At 53.5% G+C, this 13,357-nt stretch overlaps 1 protein-coding gene across 1 annotated transcript in view; it reads left to right on the forward strand.

The window, feature by feature from the left end:
• Nucleotides 1–8,831: 8,831 nt before the first annotated feature.
• PEBP4 (phosphatidylethanolamine binding protein 4) overlaps nt 8,832–13,357 on the forward strand; it is a 61,645-nt gene continuing 57,119 nt past the window's right edge. The window contains exons 1-2 of the mRNA XM_065651824.1: nt 8,832–8,962; nt 10,226–10,358. Coding sequence (XP_065507896.1) covers nt 8,832–8,962; nt 10,226–10,358 — 264 coding nt within the window. The remainder of the gene's footprint in view (nt 8,963–10,225; nt 10,359–13,357) is intronic.

Below are 13,357 nucleotides of genomic sequence, written 5' to 3' on the forward strand. Positions count from 1 at the left end.
AGCAAAAATCCCCAAGGAATTAATTCTCACACGGCACCCAGGGAGCTGCTATGGGTGCGGGGGGTGTCTGCATGGTTTGCCGCAGTTTGGGGACAGATGCTCAGCGAGAAGGGGAAAAGTGGGACCTTCCAGGGTCTTGTCCCTGGTCTGGATGCAGCCAGAACTTGGTGTAGGGTCTGGGGGGACTCGGTGGAGGTCCCATTAAAAAGAAAATATTGATTCACATTAAAAAGAAAATAATTTAAAGAATCAAAGAACGAGGAGACTGTTTCTAAGCAACTGTCTCCAGTAGGGATGGAGGGTACGGGAAGGAGGAGCGATGCTGGGCAGGGAGAAAACTTTTGGGGTCCCAGAGCCCCCCGGCAGGACCTGGGGGATGAGGGAGGGAGCGGAGGAGCTGCCTCATTCACCATGGGTGTTTGAAAGGCAGGAAAGGAGGGGACAGGGGGATCTCAGGCCACCGGCAGCCAGGGCAGAGCCTGACGGGTGGGTTGGGGGCAGCATCACCCCCTTTCCCCGCCGCAGAGTGTGCCCTTTGCTTGTGAAACATCCCCCAAAGCCCCGAAACCACTTCCTACCCTAACGGCTCCCGGCCAAACGACACATGGCGCTGCCAGCAGCGAGGCGGGCAGGGAGGTGACAGCAGCGTTTGGTGGCTGCGGGGACATCCCGACTGCCTGCCGGGGGACATCGGCACGGAGCAGGGATGGAGAGACAGATCCCTCCCCATCGCACTCGTGCTCCAGCCCCTTCCCCAGCTCCGTTCCCTTCTCTCAACTCGCTCCAGCACCTCAAGGGTTTTCTGGGTGTGAGGTGCCCAAAACTGACCCCAGTTCTCAACATCTCCAAGGGGAGCAAAGGGAACGAGGAGCCGAGAGCATCGCCCGCTCCGGAGGGTCTGCACCAGCCCCCAGGGCTGGAAACAACCCACGGCAGCACTTAAAGCTCTGCACAAACCTCCTCCACCCCAGTGCAGCCCACAGACCCATTTCCAACCCCTCACCTCGCTTCGCAGCTCCCCAGCACAGGGGAAAACCCCCCAGCCTCGCCGTGCCCCATCGCTGCGACTGGGACCAGCCTCGGCAAAGCCCTGGGGGAAAAAACGGGGGATAAATCCGCTGCGGGCAGCCGTGGCGGTTACCTGCGTGCACCGTCCTGCCGCTCTCCGCTCCGGTCCAGCAGCCGCCTTCGCTTTCCCGAGGTGCTAACAGGCCCGGACAGGTAGGACCCATTTTTATACGCTCACCCATGTGATCCAAACAAATGCCCTAGGGATGAGTTTTTGCACTGACACAAATAAAGGGGCCGGGACTAAAAACCTGTTGAACAACAATCCGCGCTCAACCGACAGGAATTTTCCACTCGGCTCCATTCAGCCCGGCTTTGGGTGCAACACGCGCACCCTTCCCGCTCCTCAAAATCCCATTTCCCTGCGCTTCCAGCGTTGTTCCGACCCTTTCCTAAATGTTTCCCATATTGCGGCTGGAGAAAATGAACCCGGCTGGACGAGAAGTGTGAAGGAATATGTCTGAGCCATTTAATTGCATCTAAATTCTGCAAATCACTTGCTATTTCTCCCACGGCCCGTGGAATAAAACACAGCAGAAGATGCCAGCTGGGGTGAGAAATGAGGGGGGATCCTTTGCCCCTGAAAAAGCATCCTCGGGGCTTGGCAATGGCACTTCTGCACGAATTGGAAGGTGGTTTTGGGCGCAGGTCCCTCACTGGGGTGCTCCTTGCAGCCCATCAGGGATGATGATGGGGAGGGAGGAAGGCAGGTACCAGGGCCTGGGGGGGACACAGTGACCACGAGTGACCAGGACGGGGTTGGGAAGGGGAGGGTGAGCTTTGGATGAGTCAATGGGAACCGAAGGAGCGGGGAAATGGCGACGGAAAGGAGAGGTGGTTTGATGGGGTGACTCAGTGGGACCAGCTGGTGAGTCAGTGGGACAGGAGGGAGCTGATGGGCTGATGGGCAGCAGGTGTAAGTCGGGCTTAAAAAGGGGCAGGAGGAACCCCTAGGAATGAAGTAGCTCTGCTCAGTTTGCTCTTTCTGGGAAGGCTGGATCACCTCTGGAGAATGCTGGCTACAGGTACTAATTCCATGGAGCTGTGGGGTTGGAAGGGACCTCTGGAGAACATCTAGTCCCAGCTCCCTCTTTGAGCAGGTTGCACAGGACCGCGTCCAGGTGGGTTCTGAATATCTGCGGAGAAGGACGCTCCACAACCTCCCTGGGTGGCCTGTTCAGCACTCTGGCACCTCAAAAGTGAGAAAATTTCTCCTCGTATTGAGGTGGAACCTCCTGTGTCTCAGTCTGCATTGGTTTTAGCTGATAACAGGCAGGAACGTGCCGCTCAACACACGCGAGGCTCTCTTTTGTTGGTGCAGGTCTTGCCTCACCTTATAATTGAGATGATGCGCCCCGGGCTCCTCTGCTGCGTCTCCGGCACTTGGGGCTTACTCACATGTTCAGTATGTTCTCACGGGAGGCAGAGCCGTTTGTTCTGACCTAAGCTAGAAAGGGAAGGGAGGGGGATTTTTATGCCTAATTTTGTGGCAGGTACTAAAAAGGCTCCTGTTTTGCTGGGTCGCAGAGCAAGGGCGATGTTCCGTGCCTGGTTTGCAGCTACATGCTTTGTGCAGCTCAGAGCATCCTGCAAGTTGCCCCGATATTGCAAACTGCAGAGTTTGCTCATGTCCCAGCTGTGGGGTCACTCTGCGGGGGTGTCAGCCCTTGTTTTTTGTGAACTGGCCCCGGTTCAGCCCCTGAGCCAGCTCTAGGGCTCAGCCCTGCTAAGCTGGGGCTGTGCCAGACCTGGGTCTCCACTGCTGCTGCACTGGGGATACTGGTGGTGTAAAGGGGGGTTGGTGGAAAAGCCCCAAACCAGAATTGGGGGGGGCTCAGGGTTTCCCAGCAAAGCACCATTGCTGGGACCCAGCTGAGCTCGTTAAACCTGTACGAGCCTCCTGTGGCTGTCCAGTTAAACCCAGTTAAAAGAAGGATTAAGCCAGTTCAGTGTGATTTGCTTGTCTATTGATGCGAAGGTTAACCTGGTATAAGGGCATTGGTGGGGATTTGGACCAGTTTAACTAGTCTGCCTCCCTGGTGCTTGTCTGTACAAGTCAAGGAAGGGTCCAGCCTGTGCTCTGCTTCACCTTGGGCTGCTGAAAAAAGGGAGAAAACTAACTGAGGAGCAAAGGGAAGAGCCACACGCGGGCTGAATCTGAAACACAGCTATTTATAGAAATCCTTGCTCAGTCAGCCTAAACTCCCCGTAGGTCCCGGGGAGCAGTAGGGGGGTGAAGCAGCCGGGTCCTGCCAGCCTGTTGTCCCTGGCTGGGGTGACATGTGTGGCCAGACCTGCGTCAGAGCGGAGGATGCTGCTGCTTCCTCATCCTCGGCTCCTCATTAACCCGCTGCCCCAGGGCTTTCCCACGGATGTCACCCAGCCCGGCTGGTGACATGGCAAGGACCCGGAATGGGTGTTTATTTTTTTTTACTGCCATCCCTAAAGGGTTATAATCATAATTATGGCATCCGTGAGACACGGGACAGGGATGCAACTCCTTGCGAGGGTGCAGCGTGCAGGAGAAGGGGGGAAAAGGAGGGAAGAAAGGTGAAAGTGCCTGGGTGACCCTTCCATAACCCATTCCCTGCCCACGCAGCGTCCCCGGGGAGCAGGGGTTGCGCAGATGCCACACCTGCAGGTTTCTCAATGCTTTGCCTCCGTGCTGCTCTTGTGCATCCATCTGCACCAATTCTTAGTGGCTTCCCCTGCCTCTCGGAGCAGAGAAGGGTCCTTAACGCTGAGCCAGAAATTTTAAGAAGTGCTGAGCATCTCCCTGGTGGGTTGCAACAGCCTCTCAGCAGGTGTGTGAATGGAGGGGTGCAAAGGGGAGGTAATTGCACCGGGCAGCGCCCTGGTGAGCGCTGGGCTGTGTGCGTGCCAGCGCTGCCGGGCTCTGCCAAGCTGCAGAGCTGTTGCTGCTGAGGGAACGGAGGCTCCTGCGCAGCCCTGCGCCTGCCTTGTGACTGCGAAATGGATGCGCTTAATATAGGCCAAACGAAAACGTTCTTCCCAAAAATAGAAGCCCGGAACGAGCCGCGGCTCCGGCAGGAGCAGTCACAAGGTGCTGCCGCGGCAGGTGTGGGTGTGCAACGCTGCGCAGCCGGCACGCGAGTGTGCAACCCGCTGCTGCCACCAAGGTCACCTCCCCGAGCTGCTGTGCACGCTGCAGCCGCCCAGCGACCCTCCCCAAAACGTCCCAGCTGGCTCCTGGGTGCAGATGATGCTCTGGGAGAGGAGTTCACGGATGGGGCAGCACCCATGGGGTTTGGATGGGGTGCAGGGGTGGGTGGCCCCGTCTTTGAGCTGTGCAAAACTGCAGGTAAAAGTGCTGCTGTATCTCATGTGCAACTGCTTGGGGGGGTCTCTCTGCTGCCAGGGAAGGCTTTGGGGGTTCACAGCAGCCCTGAGTCTGCTCTGGTTTGTATTGCACTGCATCATCTGCTGGGATGCGAGTGCAGGAGCCTGCAAGGCGGTAGCAACTTCAAAAAGCATTGTGTGTCCTGGTCCTATAGAGACTCCTGCTCGGAGGATGCTGCAGGAGGTGCGTGTCGCAGCTCCAAACCTCCTTTATGAGGCTTCGACCCTTTTCCCCTCAGTCGCTCAGGACTTTCTCTGCTGCTGGTGACAGTGGCAGCATTTAATCCAGCTTGACCAGGCACAGCTGCCTGCCAGAAAAATGGGGCAGGCGGGGGTGAGAGTTCAGAGCCGGGGCTTTGGCAGGTAAAAAAAGCCCCAAATCCTTGTCTGTTAATCTCTGAGGCTGCACTGTGCGTCTGCACATGATGTTTTGCAAGGTGCAAAGCTCTGCCGTTTCAGTCTGCAGACTCACAGGGTTCTGCTCCAAGGGGCTGTTGCAACCACGTCGCTCTGCATTTTGCTCCAGCATCTTATTAGTGCTGTGGAAAACTAGAAGTAAGGTCTCAGCTATTGAACTCTTGCACTTGTATGATCTAGGTAGTGATATAATCTGTCTCCTCTGAGCAGGTTTAGGTTAATCTTATCCCATAACACATGCCAAGTGCTGGTGCTGCTGCTGGGCTTTGCTTCTGCAGTGACAATCTGATTTTTACCTCCTGATCCTTACCTGGCACTAGAGAGAGCCAGGAAAACTAGAAACATGAGCTGAATGAAGTGGTTGCATCCCCTAAAAACACTTAACTCTTCCCAGAAACTCAAAATTCTCTGGGAGGGAAGGCCGGCCCTGCAAATCAGTGCAGATGCAAATTAATGGCCCATTCTGGGATAAGTGCTTTTTTTTTTAACTCGGAAAGTTCCTGCCCTGCGGGTTGCTGGGGCAAGGTGAAGACGACCTTGTGGTCATTCCATTCAAGGCAGGAATGTAATCGTTCGCCAGGCAAAGAGAGAAATGCGAGGACAGGTGGTGAAGAGGTGAGATAAGAGGCAGTGTGGCCAGGGCACGGCTGGAGAGGTGCAGCAGGTTATGAATGAGGAGAGAGGATGTGGTTTTCTGTTTCCTTTGATTGCCATGGCAAAAAAAAATAATCTGAAAAATGGGTTTCCTGCAAGGCGAAGATTGAGGGAATTCCCCTGGCTGCCAAGGCTCTGCCAAGCCCTTTGCTTGCTACGGTCTTGCTGGTGGGTATCAACAGTGTAAATAACTTTTTCCAACTCTTTTTCAGACTGTAGGGGTTGGTTTCTGTATGAGCTTCTCGTGTGCTTTGCTCACAGGATCTCTGTGTACTCTCCAAGGGGAAACTGAGGCAGGGAGGAGCCCAAATCAGAGTAAACAGCTGGACTTTGGCAGAAGAGCTGAGCTCTTTCTGCAGCAGCTGGACTGGACTAAAGCTTGGGTGGGAGTGCAAGGAGCGCATTTATTGCTCAGAAATGCTCATGCAAAAGAAACCCCTTGTTTTAATGCTCATTAAAACAGAGCAACAGTCTGTCTTGGCTGTGCGGTGAGAATGGGATGGAGTTTCTAATGGACTCTAGTGGTGAGTTGGAGCTTTGCTGCTGCTTGGGGAAAAAAAAAAAAAGGGAGGAAAAAAAGAAAAACCACAGTGCCAGATTGGGGAAACTCAAACCCAGCAACACCTCCCCGCTCTGCTCCCCCCAGCAATTAATGTCTGGGGAGAGCCGAGGTGGCTTAATGACATGGGATGGAGGTAAACTCGGATTCCATGAGATAAAACAGCTTTTTATGGTGCAGGGTGAAGTCAGAAGAAACGCTGGGGTGAATTATAAATGGCGCTGGTTAATCTTAAACTAAAGCCAACAGGAAGCCGGTGGCTGGGGTGGGAAATTCCAAAGCTCGCAAACAATGTTTTTGGCCTGTGTCGGAGTAAAAAAGCTGGTCTCTTATGAACATTTATGGTGAAATTCTGACCTGGAAACACCTTTTTTTTGTGTTAAAGCTCAGCTTTAAGTAAACAAACTGCCCCAGAGCTGGAGGTTTTGCAAAAAAAAAAAACCCAGCCCATTGGATCCAGCCGGTGTCCATGGGATTCCATGAAATATTATACCGTGATTTTTGGTTGGGCTGGGTCCTAATGTTCTCAGTGCTCCCTGGTGAATATTTTGGGACCTTGGCAGCAGCTCATGTGGCCGTGGGAGGGTGTCGAGAAGTGATGTGCTGGAGGGTTCAGCAGCACCCAGCGGGGTTTCTGTCTCCTCTGCGACAAACCACCTTCTCTCCTCTGCAAGCGCCGCTTTTGTGGCCCCATGGATCAGCCCCTGTGTGTAACTTGGCTCCCAACACAGGCGCTTGGGCTTCCACACGTTCTTTGTTGCAGATATAAGAACAAGCCCAGACTTCTCCCTTCCTTCCCTGCCTTAAGGCAGCTTCCTTTTATTAAGAGCCTTTTAATCTTTAATATTAAATGGAAAGTTATTTCCTTACCTATGCCTCAGCTTTGTCAACTGTGAGAGGCTTTTTGGTAGCTTTCGGACATGTGGTTTGCTGGAAATATCTATATATATTGCATTTGTGTCTCCTCCCACTGAAGTGATGGTGGGACTGCAGCAAGTGTAGGCAGCGCTTTGCTTCCTTGGGCTTCACATCACCAGTTCTCTCACCTGATTAACCAGACGAATCTCTCCAAAAGCCACTGGTTGGACTCGGAACTTTTAAAAGCTTGATTTTCTTTCTTACCGAATATTAGTTGCTGCTGGAAGTTGGGAGGCTCCTGGTGCTGCGACTGGGGATGTGTGAGGATGGGACAAGGAGCACAGCCCATGCGGCTCTTTTACCATCCTCCAGATTAACAGTGGCTTAAAAGCAATTCCTTCCTTCTGCTGGGATTCGGAGGAAAGGGAGAGGGACCAGAGTAACCCCTCAGCTCACCCTGCCCTCCATCCCTTTCCTCTGAACCCCCCAGGACCCCAGGTTATCACCCTCCCTGGCTTGTGATGACGCGCGGTGTAAACCCCGTTTTTTGTGCTCCTGACTCACGCAGACCGGCGCTCCTGGCTCCGATGGGAAAAGCGTTACTCATGTCAGCCTGTTTGCAGGATCAGGGCTCTAATTACGGGGTTCGCCCAGCTCGTAGCATGGGAACCGGAGCCATTAGCCCCTAAACCTCTGGATCATTCCCAATACATTAATGTTTCTAATTAGTTAAGCCTGATGCCTTTTTCTCTCTGTGATGACAGTGGCGCTGGTACTTACTCGTGTTCGCTCTGCGTGCCGGTACTTCATTATATAATGATACAGTATGTGTTTTAATACCTATTCCCAACAGGCAGCGGGGGTTTTTTCGCGTATGCTTCATCCAGAACTGATTAGGCAATGGAGAAGGCAAGCCAGTGCAAAGAGATGTTTGGGTTGCAACCTTTCTAATTAGCTGGGGAGCTGTTGGTGCAGGGGGGAATGAGGACCCAGGGCTGGTGGGTCAGTTGAAGAAGGTTGCCGCGGGATGAGAACCCATTGCCTGATTTCACGCACCTTTAGGGGATGATTTGTCCCTTCCCGGGGGCTGTGTTTTTATTCCTAGTCCCTTCTTCCCACCCTTCCAGGGAAACCATCTCCACGGCAACCTCAAAACTCCAGGCTGTGCCTCGGAGCTGCTCGCCCGTCCCCAGGACGCGCCGGGTGGCTCAGCAGGACCAGCCGCGGTGGCCCTGGCCACCAGGTCCATCAGGTGGAGCCTGGGGAGGCGAGAGCTGGCCTTGGGCTTGGCTGGGGGTGCGGGGATATAAACCTTGTACCCTGGCTCATCTTGACCTCAGGGCTCGGCTTGTGCTTTGCACGGGCTTAGAAATGGGTGGCCGTGGTTGCCCTTGTGTAGCAGAAGCTCTTGTGCACCCGTTGGTCTTAGACCATGACTAAGCCTGGTACCAATTTTTCATCTTTTCTGTGGCATTCGAGGCCCAGGGAGCGCAGCAGGGATGGGGACTCTGTCCCCTCCTGGTGCTGCCTGTGCTTGGAATGTGGTGTCACAGTGGTCACTGCGGTGACCGTCACTGTGCTGCCCAGCTTGTGACGCGTGTGACATCCCTGGTGCCCCGCAGGGCGGTGGCGATGCGTCTTCCTTGTAGGTGGCAGAAATGGGTCCTCTTGAGATGAGGGATCTTGCTGGGGGCTCGACGCCAGGAAACACGGTTCATTTCCAGCATTTTAATGGTTTAATGGTGTGGAACTGGAAAAAAATTATATATAGGGATGGGTGTACTTTGCCTTGAGCTGGTTTCTGGGGGTGATGACTGAACCGGAGTGTGGTGGTGGGGATGCTGGGAGGGACAGTTTTGTCACAGCTCTGCCCACGGGACTGACCCTCTGTGTCCCTTTGTCCCCGCAGGGCAGGATGAAGCTGCTGGGTGCTGTGCTGCTGGGTGCTGTGCTGCTCGGCTCCCCTGCCCGGCTCTCCAAGCCCAAAGAGCAGCCACAGGTCTGCTACTTCGACGTGCTCAGCGGCAGGGACAGCAGGTTCTGCAGGTGAGCGACTCCGTGATCTTCCCAAACCGCACCAGCCCTGGGCATCCCGTCGTGCACCGCCCGTGCACGTCACCTCCTGGGACACTTAATTCCAGTATCCCCTTTGCCAGGGCTATAAATATTAGTTGCGTTCTTCCTTTTGCCAGGAAACGGGGCCAGAGTAAAGCTGCACCGTGCAGCTCCTGGCTTATGCAAGCTCAGATCTTGGTGTCTCTGGTCACCTCGAGTTGTTCCCTGGTCTGTTTTGCAAAGGCTTTCGAAGCAGCTTACAGCACCAGAGGTGACAAACGTTTTCTGCAGGAAGTTTCAGAGGAAGGAGGTTACTTTTGGGGAAGGAAAGCGCTGGAACAGGTCATCCTGCAACCCTCGAAGCCCGTCCTGCAGAGATGTTGGTGCTCGCAAACTGTGGGCGTGGGAAGAGCAGGTTCTTAATATCCCACATTACTGGGAGCTTCTGCACCAAAACCATGCTTTCTGTTACTTATCACTTAGCTAAAATGCTCCCTAAATATGAGCAACTTAACCTTGTGGACGAAGGCAAGCGGAGACTTCACTTGGCCCCAGCTTCCTCCCACAAACCATGAGCAGAAGCGCCTCACTTTGAACTCTCAGCCCCGTTTGTGCTGGCCCTGTGCTGCTGTGGGTGGCCGTGGGGCCGCAGGATTTGAGGGTCATGCTGGCGGCAGCTCATCTTCAGGGTGGCCTCGAGACACGCTGCACCGACCTGACGGCTTGTTCCAGTGGCCCCTTTCTCTCTTAAATAACGCGGAAGTGGAAAACACTTTGCGCAGAGGTCAGACCTGGAGGTATCTGACCTCTAATTGCACTATCAGTGCCCCAAATGGGAGGCTTGTCCCTGCTTTTGTATTGCAAGTGGGAGAAGGGGGCTCAGACTTCAAATGGCTTGTCCCAGGCCAGTGGGGAATGGGGGTAATTTTGCTCTTCAAGCCTTAGATTGACCTGTATGGGCCATGATTATTTTTTTTTTAAAGACTGAAAAATACTGGGAGCAATCTGAGTGTCGTGCTGAGCTGCGATGAATGGGGTAGCAAACCCCAGGGTTATATTGCAGCATGGGAAGGCACTTATCCTGGTGCATGAGGTGTCCCAGCATCTTTGGTGGCAGCAGGTCAGATCCTGCATCCCCTGCCCAGCATCACATCCTCATCTCAAACCTGGCTGGGAAATGACATTAATTCCCATCCCCTGCATGGTGTGACCTCACTCTAAAATCCTCTTTTTTTTTTTTGTTTTTCTCCTCAGGGGGGAGTTACAAGTTATCTACCCAGATGTGGGTGATGTGAGCTGCATATACATGCCCAAGTGCCACCAGTACCGGTGGCGGATCATTAGGGACTGGATGAGCCCCCGCGTTCGCTTCCCCCAGGCTGACGAGGTGAGTCCGAGTCGCGTGCCCCGCGCTCCTCCGCATTAATTGAGCATGTAGCTGTGTCATGGAGGAGGAATTTGCTGGGAAATAATTGCTTATACGCGTGTGCGCTTGTACTTGGAGCGGTGACGCCCTGGCTGGGAGTGGGGCCAGGCAGGGACACCCAGCGCCTGCGCTCTGCGTGCTGGGGACATCCAGGGAGTTGGTCACCTTGTGCCATGCACAGCTGAGCACCGTTGTCCTATGGCCAAACTGCCATCGGCTGCTTGGGCTGTGCCGGTTAAACTTTTGCCTGAAATCAGGGCGACTTCCTAAGTTGTTTGGGTGGGTGTTTTTCCTCTGTGCTTCCCCATTGCTTTGGGGTTTTGGTTTGAGGCTGAGTTGTGGGTAAACTGAAACTGTTTGTTTTGTGAAATTGTAGTATGTGCTGTTTTCTTTGCTATGTGTAGGGGGGAAAAAAAAACCCAAACCACAACAAAACCTTGCACGCGTAGCTTTTTAATTGCTTGTAAACTTTTCAAAGCGAACATCTGCTTTGACCAGATGTTTACGCCCCTCGCTGGCTCCTGCCCGTGCGTGTCCGCCCGCAGAACCCAGGTTAATTAAGCTGATGAGCTGGGGCTGTGGGGTTTAGTTACCGGTAACGGGGGCAGCACGGACCCCCCCTCCCTGGCCGCTGTTCCCTGTCGCCGCCGCCAGGTGGCAGCATTGAACTGCCGAGGGACTGGGAGCTACTGGGAGCACTGGGAGGTGCTGGGACCCTCCTGGGGGCGGCTGGAGTTGGGGTGCCCTGGAGGGAGGAGGGGGAGGACGAGGACAAGTGCGATGTTGTGCGGGTCTTTGCTGGGGGTGAGGGTGGTATCCAGCACCCCCAGTGTCCCCCTGGGACCTGCCCAGTTTGGGGACCCGTCAGAGGATGCGGTGGCTTCGGCTTGTGGGGGACACCTTGTCCCCAAATCCCCAGTGAACCCTTGTCGGGACCCCAAAAAGTGCCATGTGTGGTTCCCCATCATTAGCTCCAACCCCAGCAGATGCTTCAGCTGTTGCTAATGGGGGAGAAACTTGTTTCTTTTGCATCTCGGCTTTACCTTGAAGTGTTAAGAATAATTTTTTCTGGCTGCTTTGTCGCCCTCTGGAAAGTCTCTTCCCCCTGTTGATCATATGGTTTGAAGTATAACTTTCCCTTAAAGATGCCTCATTCTTCCAAAAAAATAACCCTCCCTGGCAGAGGATGCTGTACATAAAATCATCTGTCACCTGCACATCGCTTTCCAGGAGTCTGAAATTTCCCAGGCATGTAGGCAGTTGCTTTTCTTTTTTATTTTTGTCTTGGAAAGCAAACTCCGTCAGGGGGAAGGGAAGGGTCTTGGCTGTGGTGATACTGGTGGGTGCTGCTTTGCCCAGTAAACGATGCTGGGGGAAGGAATTGGGGGATAAGTGGAGCCTGGATGCGCTGGGGCGGGATGCAGGCTTTGAATTTTTGGCTCTGGCACCGTTTCCTTCCAAGACAACTCTGCACATCTTGTGTTGAGGTGGCATCTGAGGACACGGGCCCCGCTGCTTCCCTCGGTTCGCATCGATTTTTCTCCGCCAGCCTCTGCCAGAAACGCATCCCCAGCGCTGGGGGAGCCTTCCAGCTTTTGCAGCGTGCAAACAGGGGGGTTAATTTTGGGCAAGCGGCTGGAAGGCCTTAGATCAGTTCCAAAGGACCGGCTTTGAATTGCATCAGGCTTTCTCTATAGGAATATATATTATTCCTACTCCTGAACCTGTGAGGATGCTTTGCGATAATCTTTTTCCCCCAGAAAAACCAAAAATCGCTCTAAAGTGAGTGGGAGCAAGAGCTGCCTCGTGCTGTGCCGGGGCTGATGTGTGTACAGGCGATGGGGTGGTTTTTTATGGCTTACGATGGGATTTCTAAGCTTGGGGAAACTTGGCTTTTTTTTATTCCAGAGTAAGAATGGGAAACCTCACTTTGCTAAAGTTATCTCCACCTAGATGTGATACGATGTGGGGCCAAGGCTGGGTGAGCCAGTGGATGGAGCGGCGAGAGATGGGCTGGGGAAAGGGCTTTTTTTCCGTCAAAATCAGCGGCAGAAAAACTTCAGGGTTTGCGCACGAAAACTTGTGTAGGAAGTGTCTGCTTTCTGTGGAACACTTTGTCTCTTCAAGCAAAACAACCACCAAAAAAAGCCTAAACGCGGAGTGTTTGTTTATCTCTGGAAATATTTATGTTTTCTGAGGAGGGGGGAATGGGACGTTTCCCATCCTTGTTCCGAAAATGGGTAACGGGTCTGGTGGGGGCCACATTTCACCCTGTCTGTGCCCAAGGTCTCTGCTCGCAGCCTTGGTGGAGGCGATGCCAAGGTGTTTGTGGGTGAAGGACCTCAAAGCTGAGCTTTGGGCACTGACCACTGCTTGCCCTGGGGGATTTTAATATAATACATCATCTTATGTGCGTTTTATAGGGTTTTTTAATACCCATTGATGCTTCTCCTGCGATGCTGAGGATGCTCTCTCCTTGCTGGGAGACTCCTCTGAGCATCAGAACTTGTTCTGTGAGCATCCTATGCAGCCTTTGGGTAGTGCCACGGAGATGCGACCCGGAACAAACACTAAACAGTGGTTAAAGTATCTTTCGGCATCTTCCTGCAAAGCCTTGGCAGAGGAGCTGCTGCCAGGCCCTTTCCCAGCGTAAGGACGAGCAGAGAACATCTGGAGAGATGGGAAATGCACCCTCCTTGTCCTGCCTCAATATTGCTTTGCTCAACCAAAAATAAATTGGAAAAGAAAATTGGACAGTGCATCAATTTGGGGCAAGTTTATAAATTCTGCAGCTAAGCAATCCCAATAGAAAATGATAGATCGCCAGCGAGCATGCAGCCCCTGCCGTGATGTATAGTCGCATTAGCCGGAACGCCGTGTTACATGATTCTGTTTTATTACCACTGTTGGTGGCAGACAGAAAAACAGATTACGCTTGAGATCAAATCGATAGGAACTTT

This window comes from Caloenas nicobarica, chromosome 25 (assembly GCF_036013445.1).
Source record: "Caloenas nicobarica isolate bCalNic1 chromosome 25, bCalNic1.hap1, whole genome shotgun sequence".
NCBI classification, from domain to species: domain Eukaryota; kingdom Metazoa; phylum Chordata; class Aves; order Columbiformes; family Columbidae; genus Caloenas; species Caloenas nicobarica.